The 13,650-nt window shown below is 33.1% G+C and overlaps 1 protein-coding gene across 1 annotated transcript in view; it reads left to right on the forward strand.

The window, feature by feature from the left end:
• The window catches only part of LOC110036214 (probable indole-3-pyruvate monooxygenase YUCCA4), a 2,434-nt gene extending 1,400 nt beyond the window's left edge, over positions 1-1,034 (forward strand). The window contains 2 exon segments of the mRNA XM_020740609.1: positions 1-42; positions 789-1,034. The exon segment at positions 1-42 is cut by the window's left edge and continues 3 nt beyond it. Of these exon segments, the coding sequence (XP_020596268.1) occupies positions 1-42; positions 789-977 (231 nt within the window). The 3' untranslated portion in view covers positions 978-1,034.
• Positions 1,035-13,650: the final 12,616 nt, after the last annotated feature.

Consider the following 13,650-nt stretch of genomic DNA (forward strand, 5'->3'; position numbering starts at 1 on the left):
TCCGCCACTGGCTACAAGAGCAGCGTGCCTTCGTGGCTCAAGGTGACATACAATTGTTCACAAAGCATGATAAAATTATGTGAATCCAAACGCCGTTTTTATTTTTATTTTTAGAGTTTTGAGAATCTGGAGCAAATTTAATCGCTTTACATGTCACAAATCCCGTAGGATAAGACATTTTCGTTGAAATAATCAGCTGTCAATGAATTTTTTTTACTCTTTAATTAATAATAAATGCTTCTTGTGAACTTTTAACGAAGCGTTGACCTTAACGACACGACATTTCTTCATTCTCATTACGTAAATATTTTCGAGGAACTAAAACATTAATGAATGGCCACATTCTCAGTGCAATTAATTGAATTGATGTTTGTACAGAAAATGAAGAGTCAAGCTAAATTATATTCATTATAGCATGTTACATATATTTTATTTTCCCTGCAAATTTAGCATCTAACTTGTGCATTTGTTAAGAATTATAGTACTTTATGTAATGGGAATAAGTTAATTAAAGATGGCATAATCTTAAAAAGATAACGTTGAGCATTATAATAGTTTTTTAAGTGCTTGTGGGGATTTTATCCGTTCGTGCACATCAAACGTATAGGACCTGGTCAGGACCATAGAAAATATTTTAAAATATGTATGTAAATGCCCCACTAAATAATAAAATAATTTTTTTAAAAATAGAAGTAATTCGAATTTAAATTTTCATTCTACTTAATATCTCCAGTTTTTTAGTATTTATAGTTTTTTTTTATCAGTGCACTAACTTGTGATGGTTTCAGGACGGAGAGCATTTTACAGCAGAAGGAATGCCTAAACAACCTTTTCCCAAGGGCTGGAAGGGAGAGAAGGGTCTGTACTGCGTCGGATTCACAAGGAGAGGGCTACTGGGCACGAGTTTTGATGCGCGCAGCATCGCTGGTGACATTAAGCTCCAGTGGCAACCGAATCCTGAAGCCCTTCAGCCTTAGTCTCTGTACTCTATGTGTCGCTTTCTGTACCCTTCTTTATATAATGTAAAATGTTAATACCCAATTCTGCATGGAATATATAGAGCCATGTTTGTCGTCACCTACTCCGTTTGTTTTGTTCAGTCTCGGCATGCATGCATCGTGCAAAATGATTGAGGAAGATGATTGTTCGACATATTTTTTTTATAAGATATTTTTAATTAGTTTTTTATGTTAAAATTTGATAAAAAATTTTGATAAAATAATTTTCACTTTTTCTGAACCGCATATATATATATATATATATATATATATATATATATCTCTATAAATGTTATGGTTACTTAGTTTCGTAACTTCATTTCTTCTGGACATTCTCTGCAAAAAGGATGACATTGTTATTGACTAAATTCTAAGTGCTAGACATCAAAATTGAATAAGCATATGCTTAATGTGTTCCGGGGGTTATGATAAATCATTAAAATATACACTTTGATTATATTAGATCTAAATTTGACTATATGAAATAAACTTTTAGTAGTACTAGTTCTAGTGGTCATTAATAGGAGTGAACGTTTTAGATATCTCGCCGCTATTGCTGGAAGTGATGGTGACATAGATGGGGATGTTATCAGAAAAATTCAAATTGGATGGCTAAACAACATGCCTAATGTGTGATAGAGTGATAGAAAAGTGTTGCTTTGATTTGAAAGAAAATTTTATAATTTGATAGTAATGAAACATGTAATAGTTTATAGCGTAAAATGTATGTTGGCCTATAGTAGAGAAGCATAGAATGAAGTTTTTTTTTTTTTTTTTTTTTTTTTTTTTAATAAGAATGCTCAGGAGGATAAGGGGCTTTAAACTTGAGGCAAAATTGAATGTATTTGTGAAAGGCGAAAGAGTTGTTTTAAGTTATTTGGTCACGTTAAATGTCAACCATATGATAAGTTGAGAGTAAATATTTTGGATTTGACATGCAAAAATAAGTATAGGTAGATTTAAAAAGACTTATGAATGTTGGATAAAAAATAATTGTAATTTATTAGAAGTAAATGATAATATGATTTTTAATAGGACAAAATGGAGAAAAAAATTTATGTAGCCGACCTCACTTAAGTGGGGTAAAGGATTGCTGTTACTTTTATTGATGTACTTGTTTGATAGAAGATTATAGTGGAATTTTTAATAGTTTAATCATTTTTTAGCTTGAATAAAAAATTTTGACATTCAAGTCTTATGAATAGAGAACTCAAATTTTATCATGAGAATCACTCTCTTAAATACATTTTTAATAGTAACACAATTTATTATGCATCAGTGGATAATATTGCCATGATTTGATGGTAACGTTAGAGTCTTCCACTTTTAAACTTTATTTATTAAGGACAAAAAACATAACAAATTTATTGGTTTCATTAATGATATATATCACTCATTTAAAATTAAAATGAAAGTCTCATATTGTATTTGTTACGGAATGCATATGAAAAGGGGCTTAAAATAAACACTAAATATTTTAAGTGCAAGAAAATTGTTCTTAAATATCTTCGAAAGTGAATAAATATTTTTTTATTAGGGCGGCTGCTGCTTTGTATAAATAAAAATATGAATAAAAGTTGCCCTTTAATCGCTTTTTTAGCCGCATAGACTTTTAACAAAATGTGATGATAACTCATTTTCTTATTGCAAAAGTTAAATTTGATATTTACATAACTAAGTAAACTTTTAATTCACAAAATTTTCAAGTATTTACATATAGTCATAACAAAATTTTCAAGTAAACTTTTAATTCACAATAAAAAAAGATATATATATATATATATATATATACCAAATTAAAATAAATAAATAAATAAATATATATATATATATATATACACCACATAATTTTCAAGTATTTACATATTCGAAACCTAAAATTTCATATTTATATGTATAGATTCCACAACTTTAACATTATATCAAAAATTAATATACCTTTTTATTCATAAATTTTTGACATAAAAAATATTATAAAAATAAATATGAAAATGCTTGACATTTTGCCTTTCTCCCCATGTTTCCTTGTTCATGATTAAATTAAACAAAATAGTCTTACTTTTGTTGACAGAGAAATATGATACATTTTTTAGAATTTTTTAACCTTTATCCAGACGCACATTTCAAATTTTTCCTCTTTAAAAGGTGCACATAAATATTGAGATGAATAGACGTTGCGATTTAGAAAATTTTCTTAAGATCTAAATGTTAAATTTTGATGGAACTATTTCTTATAGCTTAAGAAAAAATGTTAGTAATTATTTTTTCTGATATTTAAGAAAGATCAGCGCTTCAATATAATTTATTGGAAATTTATAAAATATGTCTTTATTTTTCTGATATCATAATTTAAAATTTTTTGAGCAGATCATCAATTAAAATTTTTGGCTATTAATATAAATACCACACAATTCTTGTCTATTTGCATATCTAACACCCAGAACATTCATATTTATATGTATGTTGTTGAAAGTTTTGACATCTTTAAGAAATATCATCATCATTTTCTTTTAAAAATGAAATAAACATTTTTCATACCAATACACTAGAAATGCCGGCACAAATCTCAAAGGGAATAAACTATCGAGATAAAAGAGCTTTCCTTTGAGGTATGCAACCAACCGATGATTCAAAGCCGAGCATGAAAAACCGTGTCTCCAATCCCAAGATAGGTTCAAGCTTTGGAGTTAGTTCCTTGCTCACGAGCGAGATCCGTCGAGAGTGAGGTATAGATCATCCCAAAAGTGAGTCTCATTGGATACCTCGTGTACGTAGCAACAAGATCCGTCTAGGTCCTTTGAGAAAGGGAGTTGCAGTCGAGGCGACGAACAAAACATGGCAAGCAAGAAAGATGACCTTTAAGACTCGAGTTGAACCGAAGTGAATCACAGCTCACTCAATTGCAGTTGTCTGACCGACCTGGGGGCAAGTGAGATCATCGTAACGCCAAGGGCGTCGATTGACCGACACGCACTTCGGAAGACACAGTCACCACTCGACCGGTGGCCTCAATCAGTCGAGCTCAGACAAGTCAGCCTACTCATTTGTGCTATATTAAAATTCAAATTATAATACATATTTGTTGCAAAATCTAAATAATTAATTAGAGCATGGAATCATATTAATGACAATTTCCATAAATGTTTCCTCCTTTATGTAATTGTAAATACACTCCTATAAGCAGAAGACAAAAATTCAAGTAAAGCAGACTCTCTCCCCCATTTCTCTCGATAGTAAATTCTTGACCCGCTACTCTTTTTTCTCTCATTCATTCGGCTTCGACTCTCAAGGCACTTCCACAAAAGACAACCTAACATCCAACATCTTGAAAGATGGTGCCTTGAGTATGGACGCATCCCAGATGAGAAGCGAAGCTAAGTACGAAGGAGAGATAACACTTATGGAATCCAATAGAGACGCCACACAACAAGATGTCCATGCGTAAGTCAAGGGCTTACAAGCCCAAACAACCCTCATGTTCGAGCAGATTGAGGACCTCCAGGCAACAATCACAAAGAGAACGACCGGGCGCCTCACATGGAGTAGGAACCTCAAGGCACTAGTCCACAAAAGGCCCCTATCAAGGAACTCGTCTATTTCATACAAAAAAATCATTAGCCAACGAACATAAGGACAAGGCGAGTCCGAGCACACTGACACAACCGAGTTTATGCAGGTGAATAGGCAATGGGAATAGCGAATGTGAGTGCTTGTCTCGCCACTTCGAGGATGGGCTCTTACTCACCAAATAAAAGAAACAACGCTATTGCCCAAGCTAAGAATCCCTCACTTGGATTCTTACATAGGGAGGCATGACCCGATTGACCATGTAGCATCACTCAAGTTGTTAATTGGTCAGCTCCAGATCAACAACCCATATATTTTGCCTCTTCTTAACCGCCTTGAAGGAATCAACCCTTAGATTGTTTAACGGTCTATCGACTGAAACCATCCCAAACTACTACAAATTTAAGAGACTATTCATTTCGCACTTTTCAAACGTGCAAAAATTGAGGTAGGACTGAGACACCTTGCTTGACATTAAATAGAAAAAGTGAGGGCCTACAGACCTACATCTCCCTCTTCTAAAATGAGTTGCTGGAAGTTAAAAATTTGAAGCTTGAAATAGTCGGAACATCTTTGATAACGATGCGTCTAAAACAAACGATCAAGTGTGGCCTGAATGTTTCTAAACATACTACTTTTATAGAAGTATCAGAGATGTGAGTGAGCACATACTGACCGAGGAAGACCTCTAAGGCTCACCTAAGGGTAAGCTAGAATCGTCTGAGACCCGTCAATGAAGCAGAAAGAATAGGGCGAGTATGAAGGGAAAAGGACAATCAGTCCTCCACCGATCACAATAACAAAAACTTTCTGTCTAGAGATTGGAAGAGAAACGATCAAAAGCAATTATTTTATCAATGGTTTGCTCATTATTCTGAGCGACCACATGTTTACAAGGAAATGCAAGGTTTAACTCCCCTCAAAATGTTGATGGTCGAAATAGTCCATGCCATCCAAAACAAAGACTACTTCAAACTGGCCCCATTATTAAAGGCTGACCCACCTTATAGGATCATAAGAGGTACTGCCAGTACCATCAAGACCACAATCATGATAAGGAGGACAGTCGTCACCTCTGAAACCTAATCAAAGAACTCAACTGCATAAAGAAACTCAAAGATTTTATTGCGGTCAACACGCAGACACTGTGATATTGTAAATCGCAAATAGGAGATCTCACCCAACAAATCTGTCAAAGAAAACAAGGTCCATGTAGCAAGGGTAATACCTGCCATTTTCAGGGGAGGACCCCAACCCTATGGTTTAAAGAAATAGCATTCATGAGAGGAAATCTCAGTTGTCCCGTAACTACGTGACCACTTACCCATCATCCTTACACATGTAGATCTCACACTGTAGGGGAAACTTAACAATGAGGCAATCATTTTTGCAACCCTGATTAACAACTACCAGGTGGGTAATATTCTCATTGATACAGAAAGTACGGGGAATAGCATGTTCAAAATAATGTTTGATAAAATCAGCTTAAAGACCGACTGATTGACAACACCGGTCGGTTCGTTGGTCGGATTCTCTGGGGAAGAAAGAAGACTTTGGGCCTTATCGCCCTTACCAACTTCTGGGGAGAATCAGGGAAGCATTATAACAACATGAAGGATTTCTTTAATGTTGATTCATTGCTGACCAACAATGTTAACTTTGATCTGCATCATCTAAACAACTTCTGAGCTATGAATTTTACCTACCATGTGGATAGAACGTTTCCAGGAGTCGGGGAAGTAATTGCAATATGAAGAACTTGGAACTGTCTAGAAGCTACTATTACAAGCGATCTAGAGTGTTGACCATGACAGCTTGACATCTGATACACCAAAATAATACATTTTTTAAGTATATATTTTATGTTTATTTTTTGTGATATTGCACTTTAAAGAAGGGTATTTTCATATTTTTATTGCAGGTAAATCAACTTTAGACATTTTGAGAAAAAGTAGTAAAAAGCACAAAAATTGGAGCGAAAACAATGAATTTTGGGATTCTAACTGCTGAAGCGCCAGAACTTGCGCCTAAAGCGCCACTATATAAGGAGCTGGCGCCTGAAGATTATTTGATAGAGAACTGACACCTGAAGAGCCATTTGACAGAGAGCTAGCACCTGAAGCGCTAAAACCTAGAACAACATGATTTTAAGCAAGTTGGTGATTGAAGAGCTAGAACTAGAGCTTGAAGCGCCAGAGATAATTTTTTTGCGGATTAAGGCTGTTCGGGACAAATTTTGTGAGAATTTCAAAAGTGACAATTGTTCTAAAAACCCAATGGAGTGATTCAATGCATCCAGACAATTTGGAAGGTTCTTTTATGAAGGGAGATGTCTCTTGTATCAATGAACATGTATTTTGAATTCAGGATCAAAAGACATGTCTTTTGAATTCAAAAGAGTTGACTTTTAAAGAAAATTTTGGAGGGAATTTTGATTTATTTTTGGATGGAGGTAGCATCTAATAAAAGTAAGGAAAGTCTAGGGCTTGAAGGAGGAGTTTAAATAGTTTAAGAAGTTTAAGGAGAGTTTTGGGAGAAGAGTTTTTGTTGGTGGCATGGAGAAAAAGAAGGCTAGAGAGAGATAGAGAAAGAAAGAGAAAGTCAAGGGCTTAGAGATTTTCTTCAAGGATTGTAAGAGGAGAGGGAGGGTAAGAGATATCTTTTTCATTACACTTCTATGTAAGAATTGAGAGTGCTCGTAAAGAAAGAAAGTGCTTGAAGAGTTCTTCTAGGGATTTGCTTGGGACGGATTGTGAGATAAGTTGTGTATTTTATTTCTTTTATTTTGTAAATGTGTTTTTATTAATCAAATTTGTGTTTTGTCATATCCATCTCAAGAATTTTGAGTAGTTTTCTTTATCCTTCTCCCTACTTTGTAACATGGTTTTGTGAAGAATTGATTTTATTTTATACGATTTTAAATGTCAATAGTTTGTGATGATTTAAACCTAGATCTTCATTTACTTTTCGATTTGGCCAACTGAAATTTTAAAATGTGTTAAGATACATATGTTCTGAAAGGGCTATGATTTCTACAACATGGTTAGAATTACATTAGTTTTTATGAGAGAGTGTGCCATCCATGGTATTGAGCGTAAAAAAATAAGGAAATAAATTTTGTTAGATGCAAAATTAGATATTTTAAGGTGACAGATTAAAATCCCCAATTTGGTCTAGTTAATTGGAAATTGATGCGAGATTATTAGCCCTCAGGTAAGGAAGTAGTGGGAGCTCTGGAGTGACAGCCAATATCCTCCTAGTCCCAGCGCAACCAATGAATTAGTGACCAAACTCTAGATTATTCATTGTTCTTTATTCACTTGGAAGAGGGTAAGAAATAGGATTGCTCTTATTTGAACTTTGTTAGTTTTAGTAACTTTACATTTGAAAGTTAAGAAATTAGTTTAATTAAATTAGTCTTTTAACTGCATTTTATTTAACATTCACTCATTTAATCTAGATTCAAATTTTGTACTTCACTTTTATAGTTTAAATTGCAGTTTATATTATAATCTTAAGAATTTACTTATAGTCATTTCCAACTTCCCAGTGGGATCGATATTTAAGACTACTTTAGAGCCCTTTATTACTTGAGCAATATGTTTACTTGCATTATATTTTGGGGATTTGGCAGTTTAAAGATTTTTAAAAGATAAAACTATTTTCACTAAAGTTATTTTTGTTGGCATTAAATTGCATATTTACTATTGTATCTGTCATGTACAAGCATCGTCATGTTGCGAAGTAGGCCTTTAGATATCGTCCATTTATTGGAAGACCATATGCAGAGGGATGAGGGTATGAAAACTAGTGGGGTCATTCTCTAGGTGCTTGTGTCCAACATAGAGCACAAGTTTTTTACTAATTAGTGACCAATTTGAGGTGGGATCTAGAAGCTAGTTGCTTAAGATGCTTCGAGGGCACCAAAAAAAGTTTGTTGGCACTGCAACAGAAAAGCCTGATGATTCAATTGATGTAAAGCGTCATTGGCTGAACATCATCCTCTACCCTCGGCTAGTCCAATAGATAATATAATTGATCACCATAACTTTGGCTGAATAGATAGTTGTAGAAATGTTGAAGCTGCTGAAAACTGACTACATCCATGAAGTCCAGTACCTGACTTAGCTATCAAATGTTGTCATGGTAAAAAAATCCAACAATTAGTGGCAGATGTAAGTTGACTTCACCAACCGCAATGTCGCTTGCCTAAAAGAGACCTACTCCCTACCAAGGATTGACACCATTGTGGATGCTGTAGTCAAATACTCGGTAATGAGTTTCCTTAACGCTTATTCCATCAATCACCAGATAAAGATGCATCCAACTGATGCAGAGAAAACATCATTTATTATTTAACAAGGCATATTTTTTTTAATGTAATGCCCTTTGGGCTTAAAAATGTTGGAGTGACCTATCAACGCCTCGTTGATGTAATAGTTTTTAATTAAAAAGGAAGGAACATTGATGCAGCCTTAACGAAAGTTTAGGTGCATTTGCACTCTGGGTTCATACACAAGTGTACATATCACTTCTGTAATATAGGACTTTTGAGTTTAGTTTATCAAACCCAGAGGAAATGAGGTGTTCAAGTCCAGGAAAAGTTCTAGCCTACAAAATTCATTCTTAGCTTTGAAGTACATTAGTTTGAAGTTATGCTAACTAGTCCTACTGAATTACAAACTACTCTTAAGAGTTTACTCATTCTGAAATTCTATTTAACATATTTGGATTGGTTAAATTCAAGTTGTAAGGCTACCTTCCCTTGTAATGATTTAAGCAGAGTGAAGGAATTGAAAAATTACAAATTGTAGTTGAGGCAAGTGACAAATAGGAGCAACTCTCTTCTTTACCCTCTCCCAAGTGCATAAAGAAGTTTGGTTAAACTAGTTTGAATCCCATAAACCCCAATTTGAAACCACCAAAGATTATTTTCCTAACACCTGCATCTACCTATAGTGTACTTTCTCCATACCCTATAGCTCAACATCACTAACCTAGTTGTTCTTCCATAGCTCTCCCACGCCATTATAGGTTACAACACTTTTTAACCAATCACTTGGGCAGAATGAAAAGTAAATGAATATTTTAAAGTAAATCATTACTTTAAGGATTTAAAAAAAAAATTAAAAGCATTCCTTCAATCTTATATTACCTACTTATTCACCACAGTTGAAAGGAAAAAATTCTACTTAGAAAGTATTGAAAAAACACCACGAGACATCTTTAAGAATAAGTAAATCCACTATAAGGTTGTGTTTACAGAAATTAAAATACAAGAGTACACCATATTAAGCTTTTCCACTCCTTACAAAGCTTTGAGAATGCTCTTTCAAAGATTTCCTTCTTCCTTGATGCTAGCCTGAACACTCTCTGTACAATTCAACTGAATTTCCTCACCAATCACTCAAGAAATCATATCATATATTTTTCTATAGAAAACCCTAATTCTCCATCACAAAAAGACTAATTAAGGAATTTCTCTTCATTACCAAAGAGCTCGTCCTCTTCTTCAACAGAAAGCTCCTTTATCAGAGTGAATAACCCCCAACATCATGTGGAGAAACTGTTGAATACTGCCATAGCAGTTTCTGGAACATAAGCACCATGTCGCTAGTGCCTAGACGCCACGTGGTGGATGCCTAGGTACTAGGCTCTTTGTTGCATGTTTTCAAATGAGCACCTAGGTACCCAAAAATATGGCATTAAGGTACTAGGGTAGCGACACTTTGACGCCCGTTGGCTGGTTCCTAAGCTCTAACCTCTCATATTCTTAAGTTTGGATTGGTGTTAAGACACCATAGAAATACGCTGCCAAGGTGCTAGTATTTTGTGTCCTCCATAGCTCCAAGTCACCTACACTTAGCTCCATTTTGGCATTAAGGCACTAGGGTAGCGACACTTTGACGCCCGCTGTCTGGTTCCTAAGCTCTAACCTCTCAGATTCTTAAGTTTGGATTGGTGTCAAGACACCATAGAAATACGCTGCCAAGCCATAGCTCCAAGTCACCTACACTTAGCTCCATTTTTTCCCCTCGTTGCTCCACTCTATATACCTATTGTATCTGCAAGAAAAAATAAAAATGTATTTCTATAAAGTGTAATTTCATTCATAAACATGTGTAAAACATAAAGAAAATTAAGCTGTCTTTTCTACACATCAAAATTCACCAAAATTAAGGGATGTTTGTGCTCTAGTAAGAGCCGATTTTTAAAACCATTATATTTAATTTGAGGGATTGGGTTTCATAAAAATTAGCAATAATTTTTTTCTTCGAAAAACTCATAGTATAAATTTAGATTAAGTCTTATAAATGAGTCAAACCCTAGTGTATAAGAAAACCTATCACTAAACTATGAAAACCTGATTTCTAATTTACTTTTAGAAAATAATTAATACTTGTTAACTAAGGTTTTGTAGATGGCGGAAAAATAGAATTTAAGCTCTCCATTAAATTGACTTCACTAATACACCTTAAATAAAACAACTTACGAATGTAATGTAGGTTTAATTTTAAAAATAATCAAGTGAAACAAATTTTTTATTATGCTTCTCTTCAAGCTTCTCCTCACTCAATATTTTCATGTAATCACTATTTTTTTTTTCTTTCGAATATATATTTCAATCATTAGCATACTCTTAGGAGGATTACTATATCAAGATAGACCTTTAACAATTTTGAATTCCATTGTCATCTTCCTAAAGTAAAACATGTTACATTCCTCCATTATAAATTTTCCAAAAATTAATATACTTGTTCAAAATAGGATTTTAAAAGGATATTTTTTTTATTATTTTAAAAACACGATAGGAAAATTTTATTCCATAAAAAAAAAATTACAAAGAAGGCAAGAAGAACTAAGCTACATACCCATTCAACTCACTCAAAAAAATAGAAAAATAAAGGTTCTTCTTCTTACAAAAATGAAAAAAAAACTAAGAAAAAAATTAAAGCAAATCCAAATATAAAAGATGATTTAGATCAATAGGAACAAGTTTAGAAATCACAACAGAGTCTAAAATACATCCCAGCTTAGCGATCCAATCAGCAACCTGGTTACCTTCTCTCTTAATATGAGACCAGATAATGCATATGTCCTTTATCAATTCTTCAATCCTCTTAATTTGTATATTAATTCTCAAATGATGATCTATTTTATATATTCAGAACCTCCAAGTGGAAAAGAATCCAATTCTAAAAAATTGTACTTCCAACAAAATTTTTTAGCTATCAAAAGCCCAAATATCACAGCTTCAGCTTCAACAACAAGTGGAGAAACAAGAACAATAGTACTAGAAAAACAACAAATAAAAGTTCCAAAAAAGTCTACAAAAACCTCCCACACCTGCTTTGTTAGCTTTTCAACTACCATCCACATTAATTTTGAGAAATGGCGCATGAGGTTTGGACCAAGTAATTGAAACTAATTAGGTAACAGAAATAGCGATATCCATTTTAAACTTAGCAAAAACATTTTTTATATTGTTATTCATCTTTTTTCTGATAATCATTAAAACTGAGACTTTTATAAAAGTAGTTATAAATCATTTTAAAGGTATAATTAACATTAGGAACCACATCTTGAAACTTATCTTTATTTCTAGAAAACCAAATGAACCATAATACAACGGTTAGAATACAATTAAAAAAAACATTTGCAAAATATTTCCATTCCTCATAAATACTACTAATGACATAAAAAGTTCTAGAATTCTAGGTTTTATTATAAAGCATATAAACTTTTATACAAACCTTCTTGACAAACATGTAGTAAAAAAATAGACACCTACACAATTCTTCATTATCCCTGCAGAATAAACAAACAGATGGTATTCTAAGCCCTTTCAGCTTCATATTATCATCAACAGGTAAGAGATTATGAAATAGTCTTCAAATAATAAATGATTGAGAAGGCTTAAACCATCTCTTCTAGTTCCATTTAAAATCCATCCACTGCAAAGTTTGGGTGGAGTTAGCTATTGTTTTAGAAATAGTGTCCCCAATTTTACCTTTAATTTAGGGAACATCAGATTTCCCATTATTAATGGGTATTCTAGCAATGAATTTAACATCATCCGAATTAAGAAGCAACTTTAAAATAATTGTGTTCCAACCATTGTTATGCCATAAGTCATTAACTTTGATATGGATATTTTGTGGGCCACCATAAGTATCCAAAAGAGTACCATTAACGAGCTAAGGATCATACCAAAAAGACACATCACCATTACTAATATCCCGATTTATAAGATTCTAAATTACTTTAGAAACATTGATCATACGCTTCCAAATATAGGAATCAATACTTGAGGGAGTTATGGCAAAAGAATGAAAGTAGTTAAAATATTTAGCAATAAACAACGAAGCCCAAATGGAATCTATTTTCCTAAATCTATACCAAAACTTCATAAAATTAATCTTATTGGTATCAACTAACCCTCTAACCCTAAAACACTCTTATCAACTAGCTTACAAATATTTTTTCCATCTTCTCTAATGTATAATATGTTTTCCAATACCGTTCCAAAGAAATTTATTAAAAGGATTCTCTAATTTATTGATAAGACCCAAAGGCATATTCATAACTTGAATTACATAAAAAGGTAAGGAAGTAAGAATACATTAAAGTATCATAATCCTCCCACCAAAGGAAAAAAATTTGTTTTCCATGAGAGGATCCTATGATTAATCTTATCAAATAAACTAGAGAAGAAAAATTTTCTTTTACTACTTTTATTTAAAGTAAAGCCCAAATAAACTATAGGAAGGTTAGATTTACTACAACTAGTGTAATCCACAATTCAATTTTACTAGCATTAGATACATGCTTAGAACAATAAAAATGACACTTGGAAGTATTGAAGTACATACCAGAGGTTTCTTTAAAATTACTAATCACCTACCATAGTTCATTGATAGACCATTCATTAGCATTAGCAAATAAAATTAAGTCAATCGCAAAACATAAATGAGAAATACCAATCACACCTATGTGGAGATAATACATGCTTAGGTATTTGATAAAAACATTATTAATGCATCTAGAAAGGTAGTCAAAAGCAATAAAGAAAAAGATGAGATGA

This window comes from Phalaenopsis equestris, unplaced genomic scaffold (genome assembly GCF_001263595.1).
Source record: "Phalaenopsis equestris unplaced genomic scaffold, ASM126359v1 Scaffold203812, whole genome shotgun sequence".
Classification (NCBI taxonomy): Eukaryota; Viridiplantae; Streptophyta; class Magnoliopsida; order Asparagales; family Orchidaceae; genus Phalaenopsis; species Phalaenopsis equestris.